The following is a 21967-nucleotide window of genomic DNA, read 5'->3' on the forward strand; positions in this document are numbered from 1 at the left end:
ACGACCCATTCACAAAGACTCGCCTCAGACAGACAGACAGAAAGGCATGGATGAGATATTAAAAAGGCTCACACAGGGCAGCACATGAAGGGATTTCAATGCTTCTGGCACTGTATAAGTATCCAATAAAACACAAGTGCAGGGAGCTAATAAACAAGTAGGGTAAAGAAAGAGACTGTGTGTAGACAAATGCACTTTGAGTGGCACTTTGTGAAAAAGTCGATGTTGATGGAGGTTGCCGGGCATTTCGGGAGAGTGTTGAAACCATCTTATCAGAGTTAATAAAAGAAGAGGGTGTTGCTGGCTGACCCGTCATCTCTCTTCTCATCAGTGTGGTCTCCAGACTCACAGCAGTGGAGAGAGGAGTGGGACCTGGCTCCAAGATTGTGTTTAGATAATGGCCATCTCCAATCATAGATAATCTGGCCCCATCTTTTCTTCACAGACACAGCGGCAGACAAGGTCAGGGGGAAAAAGATTCCTGGCGAGGCGAGGAGGAGATAGGGATGGGGCGGCTCTGAGATGATTTACTGCTGAGATTCACTCAGCTGCCTCCATCACCCTCCGTTAACTTTCTCATCCCGTCGTCTCTTCCCCTCTCGCGCTTTTTGTCTTCTTTCCCTCACTCGCTCGCATTCCTCCATGGGCCTTGCACTGAATCCCCATCTTTCTCACTATCACTCGCTTCATCTCTCCCTTTGCACTGCCGTACCAATGAGAAACGAAGAGAGGGACGAAGAGAGAGAACGGACGCAATACAGAATTTTTTTTTTCTACTTTCCCTCATTTCTTTCCCTTTTGGATTGAAGCTTGAGTTTTAAGGGGCCTTATAGAGTATGAGTTCCTGCACTGACCACAGAGCAAGCAGAAGACCCACGCCTCGATTGCCTCTCAGAATCTCTAAGTTGAAATCATTGTTTGATAGAATTGGGCAGCAAAGAAAATTGCTGTTAAGAGGCATCAGACAAATGTGGACTTTGTGGGGAAGAGGTCGGCTGACTCAAGGAACAGAAATAGATTTAAAGGCTGTGAAGCTCGCCTCCCACGCTCCATTCTTCCTTGATAATCCATTGAAAATATAAAATAAGACATGAGTCACTGTATTAGACAGCCAGAGAATCATCTCTGTGATCCACAATGGCAGCCGAGCAGCAGGATTGCGCAGCGCCAGGCCACCCCCAGTCATTTTCTGAGCCCTGGTTTTATTTCTCCTCCTGACACTCCCATATCCCCAGGGAGAGAGGATGTCTCTCAGGGACACCGTGAACAAAAGAGGGGCCACTGGACTCACTAGATGGAGTAATGGGCCCTAATGCCGGCAAATGCACGTAATCGAGACCTCAGCTCAACATCCAATGACAGATAATTGCTGATGTCTTGGTTGTGATAAATGTGACTCCTTTCCAGAGGTACAAATGTCCCGGTGCAGCCCTGGGTTTGACAATCGAAAGGCCCCACTGGGATTGGTGTACCTGACTGCTCCCAAGCCTTCCACAGATGAATCTCTTTCCACTTTCTCTCCTTTAGTCAGTCCTAGCAGGGCTGTCTATTTTCCTTTAACCACAGGCCTTCATAGTAAATCTCATTTCATTGTCAGCCGCGACTGTGGTTTACTTCCCCGGCCTGTGTGCTGACTTTCTGTTGCCATTAACGCTCAATATCTCTGTTGGGGCCTGTCTGCTTGGTCTTATTTCATTCTGTGCTGTGTCCTATCCTGTCTCCCCATATAGAAAGTTCATCTGACAGACTAGCCTGAGCTGTGCCAGCCTAAGAGCTCTCTGTATTTCATTCACACTGCCTGTTCATCTCCCTTCTCTTCCTGCTGAAAAAAGGGTAGTAATTGATATTGGGCCCCATCCATCCTCCCCTCTTAAGTCCAGAGATCCAATTTATCTTGGTGAGAATGCCGATTGGCTCTCGCCCAGGCCTTGTCGGTCAAACTTTGCCTGTTTTGTAGATGGCCGTTAATTAAAGTGCCGCCATGACAAAAATAAGATCTACATGGGGGTGTGTGTGTGTGTGTGTGTGTGTGTGTGGCAATAGAAATGGGCCATCTGATTCACACTTGACCACATAAATCAGCCGAGCGGCTCAGTCTAATCTGACCTAGGCAGTCTAAATCACCACTCTGAAATGCAAGCACAGGGCAGACACAGACCGGTCCAATTAGATCCAATTCCAGGCATGTAAATCTTTAACAGGCTTAATCTGCATTAACCTCTGTGATGTTAGTCACAAATGGCTTCAGAATGATCTAGTCAATCACCATGTCATTCAGATTAAAGATGGAGGGAGGACGCTGTGCAAGAGAATCGGTGCAATGTCAAAGCACAAATGCACATTTAAATGTTATTCAGCTTGCTGGCGCAGGGTTACTTTTTGAAAAAGATCAGCATATTAGAGAGTTGAACTTGCCAATACAGTATGCCAAATCAATCGATCTTTAGATCAGGGATTTTCCAATTCTGAAACTGTTGTCCTCCCCTTGAATAATGCGCCATAAACCCGTTTAGTTTCCTTGCTTAGTTTCCTTCGTTTCTGGGATCCCTATGGGACACAATGAAGTTATTTGATCCCATAGACACTAAACAATTGCTGACATAACTTCCAACTACACATACAATAATGTGCACAAGCATTTATTAGTTTGAGACTTTTAGAAAGTAGGTAAACGTGTGGATACTTCTATATTGTGATCTCTTTAACCAAATATATACAATACTACTATAATGATACTTTTATTAAGGTATATAATTCCAGTGTAATTATGTCACAGAACTATTAATGAGGCAAACGGGTAGATAGGTGTACTATAGGCAGATTTATATGTACTATGTGTGGATTTTAGAGCAGTAACGCAGGGACTGTTTATAATAGACAATAAATTGCGCTCTTACTTTTAGACAAAAAAAACAATATTGTGTACCACAAACACATTCTTTACCTCTTAATTATAACATATCCCACTTTGAAAGACTCATGTTGTCTTCATATAGTAACTAATAAAGTACATTTAGTCAAACGGATAGTGTCTCTCTCCACTAAGTAGCTCTGAGGTGCTTCTTTGTGTATGTTTGGGTTGTATCTCACTGCCTCTTATCTATGAGCGGATCTCTGCGGTGTTCATGGGACGGAGATCCTCCACTCCCCATTGTTTTCTGTTCCCTCTCTCTGTCTCGTTTATTTCTCTCCATGTTTCTCTGTCTCGTCTTTGAACCGCTCCCAGTGACTGTGAACCTGAGACAGCCCCTCTGCTGGCACAGATGGGAAGTCAATAGAAGCAAGTGACCTATATTGCGGACTACTCTACTACTCCCAGTGTGTCTCAAGTGAGAGCAGAATATTAAGGATAGTGTATTTGTGTGTTTGCGTGTGTGTGTGTGTGTTTTCTTTAAGGGGTGTGTGCAACGGAGACCAGGAGAAGGTTAATTACCTCCTCGTCCTTCGCTGTCGGCTGGCTTCACCTGGATGGGCCGGTTCATCTGGAGAAAGAGAGAAAAGAAAGAGAAGGGAAATCCCAGGTTAGCACAAAAACGATAGAAGCAATATGTGAAGTGGAAAGAGAACAAGTGCGATGTGGCAGTTTTTCTGACGTGCATGTCTTGAGTTTCTCCTGCTATGTGAGCTGAACGCAAAAATCAAACAGAGACGACGGTGTAAAAGAGATAAATCTGCGCGGTGTTTCATGCCAACGTGTTTAATTAATCCAGGGCACTGCCTCTGGAGATGCCTGAATTCCCCTCACAGTTCAGCAGAATTAGCACTTTTCAATGACGGAGCCACACTGGGTGTCACATGGCACTTGGAGATGAATACCATTACATCAGCCACTCCCTGCCCCACGGGGAGAGGTCCTTTCTGGCTGGCTCTTGCTCTTCCTGTCCCCTCCTGGCTCCAGACTCCCAGTCACCAGCTATATCCTGCTCATCCCTGACCCTCAGCGATCTCTCTCTCCCTGCCGCCATCCCTTCCTCCTCTCTACCCAGAAGCCCTGTTGCGACTCCGGACCAACGTGCCAGTGGTCTGGACAGCCAACCCCTCCCTGCCCCAGCCTGCTCCTCCTGGAAGCGATTGAGAGTGACTGCACAGCGAATCTGTGAAACAGCTTGTGAAAGGTTAACAGTAGGGAATCGATAAACAACCTTTGAAGAACCATTTTATAGTGAGGTGAAAGCAAACGTTGCCAAGCTAACATAAAAAAGGCTTTTTTAAAACTGCAATGGCGTGAATAAAAGGTCCCCTGGCTCTCTTTGCTCCCTTGTCAACAACCTAATTTTTACTCTCACTCCCTGGAGTTTGAATATAAAAGCAGAAAAAACACTCGACCCAGTGCCTTCACTGAAACAACAATAACATCCTCTCTTTCCTTTTTGGAAAGGTAGGTGTTAAGAGCCACCCTCGAAGACCTTTGCTTATTGAGGCTTCCCACGCATTTCATATTTGGCTTTTTGTTTTATTTCTGGCATGGTGTTTTCTGTCTTCAGTCAGCAGCAAGCCCCTCTTTCTAACTAGGCCATGCAGACAGGTCCAACATGTGAACGCCAGTGAATGGCACACGGTCCTGCCCCCTCAGATCTGTCAGCTCGGGCAGCACAGTGGCTGTTGGGCCCCCAGGCAACACAGCACTTGACAGCAGTTGACCGGGGCCAAATATAGACCTAAGACTTTGGACGTGTATAGACACGCGTACACATGGTGACACCCCGGGGACGTAATGTACGCGTCTAGCAAAATGCTGTGACGTTAGGAACAAAGCTAAAAGAGATGATGGACGTATCACAAAGACAAGCGAATGAAGCTGCACACACAGACATTCACACCAATACAAACAGACATGCATACATATAAACAGACGTGTCCAAAGGTGGAAGAGGTTGATAGTGTTTGACTTTTCTTATACTAACATGCAAAAGCGGCATGGTCTGTCGTAACTCATTTTCCGTACGTTCTCAGGGGGAAAGAGCTGGCTTGTTGAGGCTCTTGAAAATGAAATTGACATAGGGTCATGTTTGTTTGTGTTTAAAGTTTCAATGAAGGGTTGAAGGGGGGCACTTAGCATCATTATTAGAAAGTTTGTATGGCCTTAATCCGCCAGACAGGGGGATGTTCTATTTCTGGCTGGTTCAATATTGCACTAATTATGTTAGAAAGTGAATCTGAGGTAAGGTTCAGATAGGGTGAAGCATTGATATGTGAGTATGCTATGCGTGTGAGAGAATTAAGGTCAGTTGGTACATATTGTAAGTGTGTGTGAGTGTGTCTCAGGACGGGGGGAAGTTTAGAGTAGCCTGAGGTCCCCAAATCCCTGTCCAGTGATCAGTTGGCTTCCAGGTCTTAAACGGCAGCGATTGGTCAGGAGGCTTCATTAGTAGCCCCTGAGCCACTGCACCAACGAGAGTCATTAGACAACCCAAAAGTACACTTGGGGTTGCTAGGCAACCGAGCGGAGGTGGCCGGCAGGCAGGCAAAGCAAGGCAAGCTGGCCGCTGGTCTGTGGGCTGTTAGCCAACCAATCGACACTCCTTTCTTTCTTCTTTTTTTTCTTTCACTTGGTCCAACGAGGTCAGAGGAAAAAAAAGAAGATTTCTCAACTCCCACCTTCCAGCATGTCCCACTTTCATGTCCCTTTTTAGTGACTGTGACAATGAGTTTTCAGAGCGAGTCTGCTGAAACGTCTGCTCCAGCTTCCTGCCAATTTATGGAGTTCAGCGCCATGCCAAACTACGGGGAAGTGACGAGCGCTCACATGCAAATGGAAGGAATTAAGAGGTCTGCTTCTTTCAACTACTTTATAGTGTCCTCTACGTACACGTTCTTGTGCAAACTGAGGACATGTTTCTAGCACACACACACACACGCCTACTGCACAGAAATATTGAAGTTGACTTATATCGTCACTTTCTCTCGCTCGCTCTCTCACTGTCACACACACACACACACATACACACACACACACACACACACACACACACACACACACACACACACACACACACACACACACACATACTGTAGGCACAAAAAGTCTAGGGGCTCAATAACAGCAGGTGGCTTAGGTGACATTTTAATCCCTTATTACTGAGTGCAGGATTAGCCAACAGATCAAGGCAGAGTTAATTATACGAATTCATCAGAGGCTGGGCGAAGAGGCAGCCTGCGTTCCCCTAGGGCCAGGACCCACTCCCCCCCCACACCACCACCCACCCTTTGCCTACACACTTACAAACACACACATGAAGAACGAGGACAGTTACACGCTGAGGGAGAAGCTAGCTAGTTCCTTTTAGCATTGCAGCGGCAGGAAGCTACAGTGGAGCCTCAACAGATGTTGTAAGAAAAATGACAACCTTCCCATTGGGCATCGCAAAATGAACTGCATACATTGGAGAGAAGCACTACAGGTTTTTATATCCTATAGCCCTGTGGCTGCTGAGGCTGAAAGGAGTTCAACATCCCCCCGTCTTGCTTTATCTTTGTCTCTCTCTGCCCCTTTGGCCTCCAAAACCAATATGCTTCCCACCACAGCCCCTTAATGGGTTGATCAATGCTGACAAATAGGCAGCTCATGCTGTCTTGCCTGGGAACTCACAGCTCTGTGCCTGTGTGCTGCTGCACTTAGAAGGGCCATCTCTCTTTCTTCTCATCCTTTTTTCTGTCTTTGTCTTTCTTTCACCGTCCATATTTCCCCTTCCTTCATGCTCTATTTCCTTTATGTCTATACATTCATTTTTCTTTGCTCTAATCTCTAGAGGCAAATCTATACTTTTCATTCTGTAATGATGAATAAAAGTCATTGGCGGGTGGAAGGCCAACCGTGTGGAAGAGAGGAACTTGCTTACATTTTCCAGTAAAGGTCTGTGTGTGTGTGTGTGTGTGTGTGTGTGTGTGTGTGTGTGTGTGTGTGTGTGTGTGTGTGTGTGTGTGTGTGTGTGTGTGTGTGTGTGTGTGTGTGTGTGTGTGTGTGTGTGTGTGTGTGTGTGTGTGTGTGTGTGTGTGTGTGTGTGTGTGTGTGTGTGTGTGTGTGTGTTAGTTTCAGAGTGTACGTTTGTTGTGTGTGCATTTGAGTCCATCTTTCTTTCGGTCAATTTGATTGATAACAGTGTAGAGAAAGAGACCCCTGGCCTTTGACCATGTTATGTGAAAACCACTGCTCACAAGCAAGCAAGAGGAAATGCTTTGCCAGACAAATGTTCTCCAAGAACTTTGACACAAGTAGCTGTACTTTGGCTGTAGCTTTTACTTTTTTCTTTTTAGACGACTAGCAATATCCGATGTTAAGACCAAGTGTTTTGTGTTCAAAAGTTTGATTGGACAAAATAAATACCACCTGTGGGAAGATCCTGATTCTAAAATCTGAGTACCTTTATTTTTTTCTAGCTGCATGTGAATTATTAGCTGTTTTCTCATCTTCTCATCATATCTAGATCAGAACATTTTATTAAAAATACTTTAATAAGTTTTGGGTGATTAAGAACTTATTGTATTATTAAGTTGGATAATTCTGATGTCTTCTGGGTAGATATTTGGTCAAATGAGCACTGAGCTAAACACAAAGAAGGTTACATGTGCAGTAAATGTCATATGTCATTGGCAAGTTCCTCCATCCCATACAAGCTCATTATGTTATTTCTTCCTACTGTCTAATGTGATCCACTAACCCGCTTTCAAAATGTTCTCGCCTGACGCTGGCAGGACATAAACATGTCCAAGTACCTTGTGTCAGTTTAAACACAAGCGTAACATTTTATAACACTAACAGTTTTATTTATTGTTTTGCGTCTGTTATAATGCATTGTGTACTTTGCAAGTGGCCCATTGCCATTCTGGGTGCCTTTAGTTTGTTCTAATGAGGAAATTCATAAAGTTAGACCTAGTTTTGGCTACATCTCCATGCAACAAACAAAGCCACTTCTGCCAAAACTGTGATAGAGCATTACCCTGTTTGAGCCCCACATAAACTCACAATTTCCCAAAATAATCCTGTTTACATGACATCCCCCAAGAGAATTGTCAATGTTCTTTTTCGTCTTCCAAAACAAATAACTTGTTTCCTGACATGCCACTGTCAAATGTAACTAAAACAGTTTCTCCCATGTGTGTGCTCCAACATATCACGTTGTTCACCACAGCAGATCGAGCTGTGCTGCAATTTGAAATGCATTGAAACATAGAGTACAGTACTACATGTGTGTTGGATGCAGTGCTACATGCTGCTTTTGCCCACTGTGACCCAGGGATTGGTGAGAACTCATGCCACGACTAGTATCTTAATATATTGAGAAAGTTCCATAAGAGTGCTTATTAAAGCTAAGCTAACTGAACACATGTATTTCATTGTATTCTGTTATTCATACCTTTTCACAGTATAACAAATAACGTTATAGAAAAAATAATATTGCTACCAGTTAATCTGTTCTTGCTGTCATCTTTTCAAGTCATCTGGTAGCATTCTCTTGATCAGCCATCCATTGTTTCATGCCTCTCATTATTATTCTGCCGTTTCGCCGTCAGTGAAGTCATTGGAGCTGTTGATGCCATTTACAGCCTTTTAAGCTCAATTAAAGATGTTAAACGCAGGCTGGCTTTCTTGGAGAGCCAACTTAGAGCCGGTGGCGATGGCTGAGATCGAGAAGCCTCATTCCAAACGCAGATATAAGGACGCTAAGATCCTAACCTTTGACCATTACAAAGCCAGTATAAGTGCCCTGACCTCTGTCATTATTACCAGTGCCTTGGAGCTTTAGGGAATTAAGGGGAATCTTCTGCCTTATTGAATGGAATTGACATTTCTGTCAATATGTGTTTTAAAGTGTCATCGATCGTGATGCTTGTAATTGGTTTAAGTGTTTTTATTTGAGGCACATTGGTTTTTCAAGCCTGTTTTGCACCAGCACAGACAATGGAACATTTCAAATGCCAACAGAGAGACACATCCCTTTATAAAATAGAACTTTAAAATGTTTTTTATACTGGAAATATTCAGGTAATAGAAAAACAACAAGAGCATTTTGATGTTGACTACCATCTCTGCAGGTCAATCTCAGAGGCAAACAAGCTCCCAGATCTTGCACAGCCTGTACTGTACCAGCCCAAATTACTTCTTCCATCACCCATCGCTCACACGTCAGGACATCCTGCCCCTCGTCTCGGTGTGGAAGAGAAACAGGGCCAGCGCAGCGGGAATGAGTCTTTCTCTCAAATTGGTGTGCGGGTTCACAGCAGCCTCCCTGTGAGGCCAGCGAGTCATGAGAGGTGGAGTGTGTGTTGGAAGAGACGGGTTAAAGCTGGAGTGATCACACACTGCCTGTCTCCCTTCGGAAAACACATGAAGGAAGGCTGTGTCTGCCTCATTGCGAGGAAGAGGGAGAAGGGGCGCTGACAGCTCAACAGAGGGTGGCTGCTGGTGAAATGCCGCCTATATTTAGCTCGGAGCCCGACTTCCTATTTAAAGAAAAGGTACTTGGGGTCGGTTTGGGAATGGGAGCAGAAAAATGTTGCTTGTCACCAGCTAACACAGTTTCCCCTGGTGTAATGCTGCAGCGTCATAGGGGAACGTCTCTGTGTTTGCGTTTTGTCTTTGTAATCTCTCCATAATTACCTGGCAATTGATTCCCCCTGGAGGCGGGTTTTGGCTTTTAATTTATCTCTGTGATTCCGGTATTGGCTCTCCCGGTCCTCTGAGAGTGGAAGAGAGCAACTGAAGCGATCTATACCGCCGCACCCTGCTCGACCTAGTCCAAATCTAGTCTTGGACCTTCTATTTTTATTTTTGTACCGGTGCCCAGCAGGCCTCCGTTCGAGGTGGGACAGTGGCAGAAAGTGGATGAGAAATCGAGCCATCATGTTATCCTCTGCTCGATAAAGCCTCTGTTCTTCCTCTGACTGTAGATGGATTGCTGCGTAGATCACTGCAACCTTTTTTCCGCCCTATCTCCCTCCCTCCTCTTCCCATGAATATGAAGGGTGGGGGGTGTGGAAAGAAGGACAGGGGGAGTCAGGGTATAGGTGCATCAGGGGGAGGAGGGGGGGTGACAATTCGACATAGTGAGACAAGACTAACAAATTAGTCAAAGTGACAGGGAGTTTTATGAGGTCTGGTCTTGTGGGGCGACTGCTGCCCCCTCCTCTCTCTCCTTCTCTGGGCCATAGGGACACCATGCCGGTGTGTGTGTGTGTGTGTGTGCGTGCGTGCGTGCGTGCGTGCGTGCGTGCGTGCGTGCGTGCGTGCGTGCGTGCGTGCGTGCGTGCGTGTGTGTGTGTGTGTGGTACATTATTTCTGCATTTGAAAAGGAGAAGAGTGAAAGAAGTGTGGAGGAGTAAGGAAGGAGAAAGGTGCGGCAGGCACATGTAAGGCAGTAAAAGTGAAAAGTGAGAAATAATGGATATAAGAGGCTTAGGGAAGATGAAGGCAGAGGTACTTTTCTCTGACGTCTGCTTTTTTAATTTGTCATGCTGTGATGTAACAGCCACTTGTACTATTTTGGTTTTCTTCAGTCTTAACATACTGAAAAGGCAAGGAGCAGAGGCAGTATTCATTTAAGTGATTATTTCACAGGTATAAAACTGGAATCTAGAATGATCTGTGAATTAATTCCTCTAAATGTTGGAAAGTAGGTACTGCATTTGTCACTCTAAAGTAAGCATAAAGCTGGTGACTTAGTGAGTTTGATCAATTGTGCAATACTCAAGTATTAATAATACACCAATGCATGTCTATCTTTTCATAATGTTCGCTATACAGGGATGTTGTGAGGCATTGGTACTGGAATTGAAAGCCTGTAATTTCTCTTTTCTATAGATACCAAACATGTTATTGTACACTGGCAGGAGAAGTATCCCATATTTTTTGAAAACATCTCTCTATTACAGTATTAGCTGTGGCCGTATTTGTACAGCTTTATTATATAAGCTCTGTAATGAGACATAGTTTGGAGAACTTTACTGAAAGCTGAAGGACACCATCATTGCAGAAGAACACATTTGCAACTTCATGTAACAACAAAACCGGCTGACTGGCTATAGTTGGCAGGTCAGCAATGGAGAATATCTCTGTCACTCCTTATATTTCAGGAGTATGAGGATATGTACTGTTTCAAGGGTCTTTGCAAAAGCAAAAAATATGAAAACAAGTTTGCAATAGAGTATACAATTCCAATGCAAACTTCCAACACACGAGGTTCAAGCCCAGCGGACATAAAAGAAACAGAGCAGGAATCGCAACAATAACCCGATGCCTCCTCAGCAGCATCTATCACTCTGCAAGGCCACAGTACAAATGTGTCTGAGCCGGGCCGGGAAAACAGCCAAAGTGGCTCACGGTGTGAAAAAATAAGTGAGAGAATAATAATAAGTGGAAGGTAATGACACACCAGGCATCTGTCAGATTTATGAGTGTATATCCTGCTCTGCTCCTCTCATATACCTGCCGGGCCGGGTCTGTGCCTGAACGCAGCACAATGCTGATGAGAGGATTCAGCGCTGAGCAATCACAGAGTACAGAGAGGGAGAATGGAGCGGGGCTCGCTCTGCTATGGCCAATGACAACATCCAACAATTGAGCACTAAAGACCCAGAGCACACATAAATACTAACAGACATGTCAAAATGGCCTCCAAAAAGGCACAGGATCACAGAGAGGCATAAAACAAACTGGCAACATGGATAAGGGGCCCAGTACGGAGCCAAGAGGCAATGGTATTTATATATTTATATACAAAGTGTATTTATTTAATTATCATAATGCTTAAAAATCCATGGCGGCATTGTACTGTGTTTAATAAACTGTTTAATATTTTCCTGGAAGATCCATTTAAATTGAGAACGTTTTTTGTGTGGCTATTTGATCTGCTACATTTCCAGTTTTGCTTATGTATAAGGTAGCATTGCTCCAGAGAAAACAAAAAGACAGCCATGATTACAAATGCATATTTCAAAGTGTTATATGCAGTAAATCATGCATTTTTAAAGTGTTTGTTTGGCCTTTAGGATACATATTATCAACCGATTCTGAAAAGTGGTAAATGTAAATAAAACGTCATTGTTTACAAGAAACATTCCACACCGTTTTTGTAATGTAGCCAGAGGCAGATGAATTAAACAGCACAGTGTTGACAGTGTTCGTTCAGATTCACTCGTTTGTGCCTCTTTTTGTTGTTTACATTTTGAGAATAGAGTTCTTCATCTGTCCATAGTGAGTAAAGTTTCAATTTGAATTACTAGTCAGGGGTTATGTTTTTAGATTTGTTTTAGAGTTTCACCAATACATGATATTTCAAAGAGTGAAAATGCAACAACACTCACACGCCTCAGCTTAGTATTGTAAAACAGTGATGGTTTATATGCATGCACATTTGAAGGCAACACACTTGTTTTTACCACCACAATGTGGCATTATAGACACATCAAGCTGTCTCAGAGTACTTATATGTTTTTCTTTGTTTTTACTAAATGCTCTCATTTTGGTTTTGATTTGAGAAATGATTTGGTTTTTAGAGAATATTTTCTTCTGTACAGTTTTTTCGCCATATCCTCTTAGTTCTGGATATCTCCCTTGATTGGATACACATCTTGTAACATGTTAGCGTATGCACATTTGGGGTATTTGGGATTGACTGACTTTGGTTTAAGATATAATCTCACATACATACACACACACACACACACACACACACACACAGGCTGCTGATCATGTGTTACATTTAACTATCACATCATGAACACACAACGGAACAATAAAGCCATAAACACACACTTACCAGCTGCTGATAGTAATGGAAGACACAAGAATGAAGATGCCCATCAAGCAAACATCACAGTTAAATGGTGTCATAAATACACACAGCAGAACAAACACAGAAATAAAATGATAATTCTTATGGAACAGAAGATGTGTTTTTGTAATGAGCAATAGAAGACTGTTTATTACACAAACGAATGCAGGCATGTGGATAAGTAAGCACATGGAGACACACACATACATTCACACACTATTTCACATGCCGGCAAACTCTTGCAGAGATGCCTTTAGACACATGCTCAAACACACAAACACAAACACACACACACACACACAGCCCTGCAAGTGTGCGCCAAGACGCCGTTAGCACAGAAGGCTGTTTGTGAAAATGATCACATCAATCGAAGTGATAGATAAAAGACTGGGAGCAATTGATAAAGTGCCACAATTATTTGGAAGATGAATGGCTGAATTTGCTTTTGAAATTGGACTGGATCTCAGTGCAATGGAACAGAACTCATCATCATCAATGAGCCCGCCATTAGATTGCTTTCTGTCACAGCCCAATATCAGCCCGGACAATTGGATCCATCTGCCAAATGGGATCAAATAGACCTACTCACGCAACATCAGAGGTGATATATAGTGACCATGTGTAAAACATATTACATCGCCAATGCACAATACATCACTGTGCACGTTGTTGTGTTTGCTTGCGTTAGCCATCACCATGGATGAGTACGCTCAATAGAAATGATTTGAGATACATTAAAGGAACACAAGTATGACATAGAGGGAAAATGATATTGCTAGCTATGCAAGAAGAGAAAAAAAAACATGATGCTTTAATGCCACAAATGAACCCATCAATCCATATAATGTGCGTGAGACAATTGTAAAGAAAAGGTATGGTGAATAGCTCGAGATTGATGTGCAGTAACTGTAAAGGCGGGTTTTAACAGAAGGAACAGATGAATAATTTCCTCACATCTTCCAACAACACCAGAGTATTTTTCTTTTATTATCCTTATTTAAAAGAATATTTGCAAACTTGCAACTCATAAATCTTTCACTATCGCATCACATAATTTATTTAAGCCTATAAATCCTTTGGCTTTTTCAGTTATACGCCTCATAATGATGCATTGGTTAACACAGCCTGAATATTTGAGCCACGTAAAAATGGTAATAGATTAAAGCAGGGGAGTGTATGGGGCTGCGGAGTGTATGTGTGTGTATGTGTCTGTATGTGTGTGTATGTGTGTCACTGTGGGATTGTGTGAGCGGAGCTATCAGTAAAGAAGTATTATGGCAGCTTACACAGGCCTTTGCAAACAGAAGGGAGCCTCCAAAAGCATTGCATCTTCCCCTGCATACACATGCACAAAGCAACAGAAGAGGGACACACGCAGCAGGGGGTTGGAGGGAAACAGAATAAGTTATGTATTGTGCTTGCAGGGAGGTGTGTAAATGGTCCACTATTGAGGGAGAGGAAGCCTGAAAGATTGTTTATGGCCACAGATCTGCCCAAAGAAAACATCTTTGCTCCTAAAATGTGTTTTTTAAACTATTCTGTCTAGTGTCTGGGGGTATCCACAGTATGGCATATACTACATTTCATTTACATACAATTTGTCTTTGTTTGTTTATTAAACAGGCCCTATTATGCTATTTGGGGTTTTCCCTTTCCTGTAGTGTGTTATAGGTGTTTGTGCATGTAAATGGTCCGCAAAGGCTCAAGTTCCCTTCAGAGGGAGTTTGCTCCCACACACTCCCCCCCTGCCTGACACGCCTCCATTGGACTCCTTTGTTTCTTCCATAATGACATCACTATGTAACACTCAGGCTGTTATTGACTAGAGCTCCAACACATCGTACGTGATAGGCTAAGGGGTGGGGCCTCTCTAAGCAGTTGACCAATCACAACAGAGCCGACCAGCTAACCAATCAGAGCAGACTGGGCTCTGGTTTCAGACAGAGGTTCTGCAGCACAGGCAGTATGAGAACAATACATCATGACTCTGTAAAGCTTTCACGTTTCTTAAAAAGGTTGGTTGCTAACAAGTTTGTTGTAGATACCATTGTGTAAGTTGTTGGGAACGTTAATTGTAATCACGCCAACAACGGGGAAACTCATCTTGTAACAGGTGGTGATGTTAATGTGATGCAACAATGGTGTAGTTTGTTTGTAGCCTAATGTGATTTTTTGCTGGTTGTGATCAAATTGTTGTGCTTCAAAAACCATAAAAGTGTTGTTTATGAAGATTATCTTGCTGAACAAAACCCGTAGGTATCATAACCTTTTTCTTTGCCGCAAGGCTTTTGTTTTGCCATTAAATCTAAAAACACTGACAAAAAGTGATGCCAACTTCCAGGTTGGCCTACACAAAGCCATCGGTGAGGATGTCACTGAGTAGTTTTGTTTTTATTTGTTGTAATGTCTTCAAATAGTTTCTTATGCGCTTTGACATGATTGTCTTCTGAATCTACAGTAGTCTTTATTCATAAACTGCTTTATTTCACAAATATAAATTACATTATATTCCATTGTGTGGTATTCATTACTGTTTCATTACATTACATTGTGTATAGTCTAAAGAGAATGCTGAATGTCTCTGTCTACTGACATCACTTGAATGTAATTAAACTTTTCCAAACACAGACATACATTCAAACGCCTACACTGTACCTTTTTCTACCCACATTTGCAATAAAAGAAACATTTTCCGCTCGCTGTGTGGGAGTATGTATACACTTCATTCTGATAAACCCTTCACAGTTACGTCTTTTTCTCATTGTCTCTTTCAAACTAAAGCACACAAAAGGCCCACAAACACACGCTCTGTGGGACAGATAGGCATGAATATGCACGTGCTCTCAGAGCCACACTACACACACTTTTCATGTGCGGCCAGTGTCTGGGGAGCTCTGCAGGGACCTGTGCTGTCAGGGAGCAGACCACAGTGTCCCTGGGCCCTGCTCCACCTGCTGTGACAGCTAATTAAGCCTGGCCACAGAGGCTGGCCTGTCTGGGTGCTGGAGTGGGTGTCGTGGCATGGCATGGCAGGGCATGGCTCTGGATGGCATGGGGATAGCATGGCCAGCTGATGAGGTGCCCTGCCATGTTGTCCGGGGACATGCTTAACCCGGGGAACACCCACGACCACAGTCTCGTCTTCGTTAGGCTCCCCTTCAGTCATTAATTACGCTCACGCACTTCTATTTGTCCTCCATTTAGGCTAATCAACAAGCTGGGCCCTCCGCTGACATCATTAGCTCTCTTAACAAGCAGCAGCATTTGGGGAGGAGCCCTTCAGAGCCGTTTGTGAACATTAACTCTTACCCAGCAGTAATGAGCCACCCTTATCTTGTGGACCACCTCAGGGCCTTTTGTCCTGCTCCTGTTGTCCGACTCCCCCCAGCATGTTCTTTTTGCACCTCTGTCATTAGGAGACCGCAGCAGCTAGCACCGAAGCTGTGGACGCTCCAGGCAGACAAGGAAGCTTAAATAGCATGGCAGGAAGTTAACACTGCAACGGGGGCAATGTATATTTTGGGAGGGTTGGGGATCAAAGGCGCTGAGGAAATGGGATGAGACAGGACAGTCTAAGCCCTTTGGGTTTGTGTGTTTCCTTGAGTGTGTGTGTGACTCTTATTAGATATGAGGAAAGGAAAGAAACACAGGTTGGAGATGGTGACAGGGAGCGCAGCCGCTTGGCTGGACCAGCGGGGAGCATGAGGAGGGAGAGCGGCCCCCTGAGCGGCTGCACAGCCCCCTGGGGTGTGAGCTGCTGTTTGGATGCAGAATTAAAACACACAAACTAACCCACACAGACAAATACAGATACTGTGATAATATTTGCCAGTTTTACCTCAAGAAATAAACATTGCTTACTTGAAAGTGCATCTTATAATTTTTTGGTTGTCACACTCGCACCTACACAAACACACGCACACAGGCATTAAACACACACACACACTAGTCCTTACTTTCATCGTGCTGCACACATGTACACTTGTGTGTCCCTTGCATCAAAAATAAAAATAGACATGCACACACATGCTTCTTCACAAGTATGCAGTATTTGGTAATCGTCAACCTCCACATAGTGCCACCTATCACATAGATTCAGACCTGAGCACACATTTACCTTGTGTTATCTTGCATGCCAATTTGTATTTGTGAGTAATTGCTGCCACCTCCCACTCAATGCACATGTTTACCGTTACTGTATGTGACTAATGCTTCATAAATCAGCTGAAACAGTCACAAATGTGTGCATATGTTGTTCATGTTGAAGGTGGGAGAATGAATCACCTGGAACATGTAGGTAAGGTTGATTTTTAAATGAGGCAGAAGTGTGGAAGATGTAGGCACAATTTAGCTTCCAAACTCAAAAACTGTTCTCATTACTTTACCTTCAAGCTCTTTTCTCAGGGTTCCCATTCGTTTCAAATTGTCTACCACATTGTCTGTATGTTTAAATGAAAGCACTGGAAGCGCTGCTCTGTGCTTCAATGTTGCAGTTGTAACTTTTAAGAACATCTCACACACATTCAAAACCGCAGGCAGTCGTATCTATCCGTTTTCTTGCAGGCCGTGTAGGCGAGTTGTTGGCATGCAGAGCTAAATAAAGACATCAATGCATATGCATTATGTGCACAGAAGCAGAAAGTAAGACAAACTTACTGTAGTGTATGTGCTTGGCAAGCAGCTTTCATTTGAATAAATGGGGAGCTATGTTTGAATAACTCATCCATTGTTTAAAGGTAGGGTAGGTAAGTTTGAGAAACCGGCTCGAGATCGCTAGAATTTGAAAATACACAACCGGAGAAAATCAGCCACTTCCTTACAGAGCCCCTCCTCCAACACACACGAACGCGCACATGACCAATGAGGGCACAAGATAAGTTTGTGCACAGATGGAAGGCTGACAGGCAGGTAGGCCATCCAGTTATTTTAGCCGGGCCGGCTAAAATGATTGGTCGTGCTTTTTACAGTACTACGGCTTCCACAGATGACATTTTGTTATGGATTTTTTGTCAAAGCACTTAAGATATTCATTGCTATCGGGATGTTAAGAGCATTCCATGGAATATAACAAAAAGTGTATCTCGAGCCGGTTTCTCAAACTTACCTACCCTACCTTTAATACAACCATGGAAACTAATCACCTGTGGAGTATAGCTGGGGTTTACAACTTAGAAATAGTAGCCAGCTTTAGGAACCACAGACCACGTTCAATAATTTACCAGTTGAGAGCTGTGGACTATGCCAAAAGTAAGCAGAATGGGTAAGAAAAGTCCAACAGTGTCAGAGAAACCTTCATTAGGCTCTTGTGGGCTGCTTGAAGTTGACTCTGAAGGCACAATTGTAGCCAATTACTGCACCCCAAAACTCGTGCTCAGGGCAATTTGCAGCCCCCTCGGTTCTTCACTTATTAATCCCTGCCAGGCCTTCTGCACGGTGTCATGATTGGCTGTTCATGGTGAAAAATTCATGTCATCTCATTGTCTCCCTCTGTCTCCCTCACCTCTCTTGTAACCAGCATGGAATATAAATAAAGGTAACTGTAATCAACTACGGAATTGTACATTATTGGTAGTAAATAAAATACATTTTAAAATAAAGAATGATATAGTACCATCACATATACAGTAACACACTACAACACTTCATGACAAACGTTTTACACTAGGCTTTGACTGGGCCACAAAGCGTGTGCGTACTTTTGATTTTGGTCGTGCTGTATAGAAGCTTGGCTTGTTGCCTGGATCTCCCTGTGAAGTTTGCTATTCTCAGCAAAAACAGACTGTTCAAATAATCTCTGTAAAATCACATAGACAACAAACAGCACCTTGCACAACAGTTAACTAAATGAAATGTGCAGAATATGTCACATGAACATATATGAATACATTTTGAATCAACTATTTTTAACAGTTGAGCAAACTCTTCTTAACCTTTTTCAGTCCAAACTAAATTGCCTATAATGTTGTGAATGAAAATGAAGCGGAATTAGCATCATTATTTTCTCTTAATTACCATTTGTTGGTGTTGTGATACCTACTGGGTGCATTTTTTAACAGGTAGTTCCATTGGAATACATTTTTTAAGTATCCCTAGAAAGCTTGCTGACCAGTCTCTGACTTTGTCTTCTAAGCTGTAATTTAGACGGGTATGCATGCACCCCTGCTCTCTGTGGGCTTTTGAGGCAGAACTGAAAAACAAGGCTTTAAAGTTGTCACTGAATAATGCAGCCATGTTTGTGAATGCTTTGTGACTTCAAAGTCCAACACATTTAAAGATATTGGTAATGGAAAACCTAGAAGCTTTCCTCCTACAACAGAGTCTTCTCTGAGTAAACACACTAACTGCAGTTTCAGAAAAATAAACTGGAATGCACTGTGTACAAAGTGAAATATGTTAGTGTACCTATGTTTGTTTGTTGTTTTTCGATTCATTTGTTGGTTAATTTTCTCATTTGCAAACCGGCAACAAACAAGCATATGCAAACATGTAATTTGTGTCAAGAGAGGTTTGGTATAAAAGGGGTTAACACACTATTTTCTAGCTCTTATCGGCACTTGTGAAAGGATAAGGAGAGGGAAAGTGAGAGATAGAGGGAGGGGGGGAGCGAGAAAATGCCATTTGGGGGGAGAGCCAAGTGGGTCTGCTAAACGAGTGGATTTTTATGCAAATGCATGCTAATTTATGCGCACAAGGCAGTGGCAGCGCCTGAGGCTGCTTTGATTGGCAGTTGCAGGTCTGTGTGTGCTGAGGAGGGACGCTTGGCTCCGGGTGCTTCTGTAAAGTTGGGCACGGCTGCCTCTCCATGTTCTACATGCTCTGGATCCACTGAATGAACACGTCTGTAGCCTAGCCTCTCCACCGGACTAGTCCCAGCAAACCAGCAGGGCTCCCATCCAAAAAACTCTCCACACACCAAGAGCTCGGCACAGCCAGCTTCAATTCCTGTATGGCTAGAAGCAGCCAGGGCATCATTATAAAATCAATGCCCAAGCTTCATCTTGCCTGCCCGTGTGTGTGTTTGTGTGTGTGAGCAGAAGGGGCAGTGTTCTGGGCTTGTTTGTGTTGATTCTAGTGGGTGTTTGTGAGTGGCAGAACAGCAGAGGCGCCAACGCAATGCTCTCCACGCTCACTAATGGGCTGACAGAGAGGCTCTAGGTCAGGGCCTCCCATTACTTCAGGAGGCAAACTGGCTAAATGAATAGGAACCTGCACATAACTACCACCCAGAGGAAATGTAAATGCCATTTGTTTCTGTGGCAAGGTGTTGTCATGCAGAGCACTGGTACATCTTGATAATGTAAACATAAATTCCTGAATACGGTGATGCCGGAGTAATTGGGTGGCTGTTATTTATCATTTTTTGGCAGTTTTTTGTATTTGCAAGGCAGGAGGAAGAAAAACAAATTTAGCCGGGCGAGGATGAAGCCATTACTCTGTCTATTACTCATTCACACAGGCCCCCAGGCCAATAGAAAAACACTTGGAAATCACCAACATAAAATAGAATATGTTCCCAAAAACATAGTGCATTTTACGCTACCTCATAAATATACTCTGCCATGATGAGGTTTCTTGGAATGAAACAATGGAGGCATTTTTTCTCACTATTCCTCTACAAAAATATGCATGTTAGGGAGTTTTCATGCATATGTGTTATAAACATCTCATTCTAATGTGCAACCATGCTTATCACACACTGACACAAACACACCAAATGTTCCTGTACACACATTACCAACATTTCCCGCCTCTCCCCCTCCAGCTTCCACACGTGCCAGAGCAGAATGGGTATTTTTAAGGTCTGCAATTATACTCTCTGCCGTGTGTAGGCAGCGAAAATTACTGGGTTGGCACCCCCAGCACCCCAATCCCACACTCCCCGTGCACCCTATCTCAAAGGGAAATAAAGCAAAACCATTTAGACAGATCTGGAACAAACACATTCAAACCTTTTGTTTGTCACACCTGGGGACCGCAAATGGATTCTCATCGCGCAGTAGATTGAAAATGTAGGCTTATTTACACCAGCATCCATCTCTTTCCAAATATTACAGAGATTTTGCCAGCCATGAAGTGGCCTTGTGTCTGCCCATGCTCTCCTCACTCTACTAATCTCCCCTCTTGAGTATTTGATGACACCCGAGACACAATGTGATGTTCCCTCATCACCCATCACACGTCACCCGGCGTTGGCTTTTTGAAATAGCACGCACGCCGCATGCATATTTCACCCCCTACCCATGTAGACGCAATGAATAATACATCTTTTATTATATGATTGCAAGAGATTTGTAGCACTTGAAACAGAATGCAATATGCAGTTTATCTCCATGCATGGCCAACACAAGGTGCTTCCGTATAGCGTCTGTCTGTGTCACCCTTCAGGGGGGGAGAAAAAGGGGGGAAAACAGAGGAAACAAGCTTGTGTTACTCCTGACAGTCCATCAGGTTCCCGGGGCAATTATTCTCCCAGCTGAGGGGTTGGATGCTGAGGCTGGTGACGGCCTTTGTGCGTGTCTACACACTTAAACAAAGGATGTGTCATTTTTAACATGTCTATGTGCTTTGTGCTACTTTTCAGAACAGCATATGTTAATAGCAACTCATGTTGGGATGTATTTGGTATTAGTGTCAGCGGCCAATATCCTTGTAAGCTGTTGTGACAATTCGGCTGTAATACCAGCAATATCACTCCACACTATCTCGTCTGTACTCATGCACAACAACAAAACATCAGAAGATATTAGGACTGGCTCAGAAACTCCAATAAATACGCAAGATATCATCAGTGAAAAAGTTCTCCCCCAAAATACTTTCCCAGTTTTTTTTTCTTCAAATCACTAACCTTTCAAGACCTGGAAATGATTACATCCATTTCCCATATTCTGCAGAGCAGTGTTGAATATCAGGCATTATTAAAACCCCTCCCTTAATCATCAGGCACCTTTGTTTTGCTGCCGTAACTGCGGTCCATTTTGAAATTTAATTTCCTGAAGTAGAGGGTCGAGAGCTGATGCCATTTTAAATGGAATAATTGAAGTGTTTTTATTCCCTGCATGTGTGAGCGGCGGTATTTGTTGTCGGCCTGCCTTGTCCTCTTGGAGATGGAAGGGTGAGAGCATGCTGTAGCCCTGCAGAAATCCCCCCAGCTTCTATCGTTTAATTTGACGAGGAGGCGTGAGGTGAGCTGGAAGAGG

The 21967-nt window shown here is 43.5% G+C and overlaps 1 protein-coding gene across 8 annotated transcripts in view; it reads right to left on the bottom strand.

Moving 5' to 3' along the window:
* Positions 1-21967, bottom strand: part of si:dkey-205h23.2 (CUGBP Elav-like family member 4) — a 142160-nt gene that overhangs the window by 47758 nt on the left and 72435 nt on the right. For all 8 annotated transcript variants that reach the window (XM_034130816.1, XM_034130815.1, XM_034130811.1 and 5 more), the window contains exon 3: positions 3434-3482. In XM_034130816.1, the coding sequence (XP_033986707.1) occupies positions 3434-3482 (49 nt within the window). The remainder of the gene's footprint in view (positions 1-3433; positions 3483-21967) is intronic.

Source organism: Trematomus bernacchii, unplaced genomic scaffold (assembly GCF_902827165.1).
Source record: "Trematomus bernacchii unplaced genomic scaffold, fTreBer1.1, whole genome shotgun sequence".
NCBI classification, from domain to species: domain Eukaryota; kingdom Metazoa; phylum Chordata; class Actinopteri; order Perciformes; family Nototheniidae; genus Trematomus; species Trematomus bernacchii.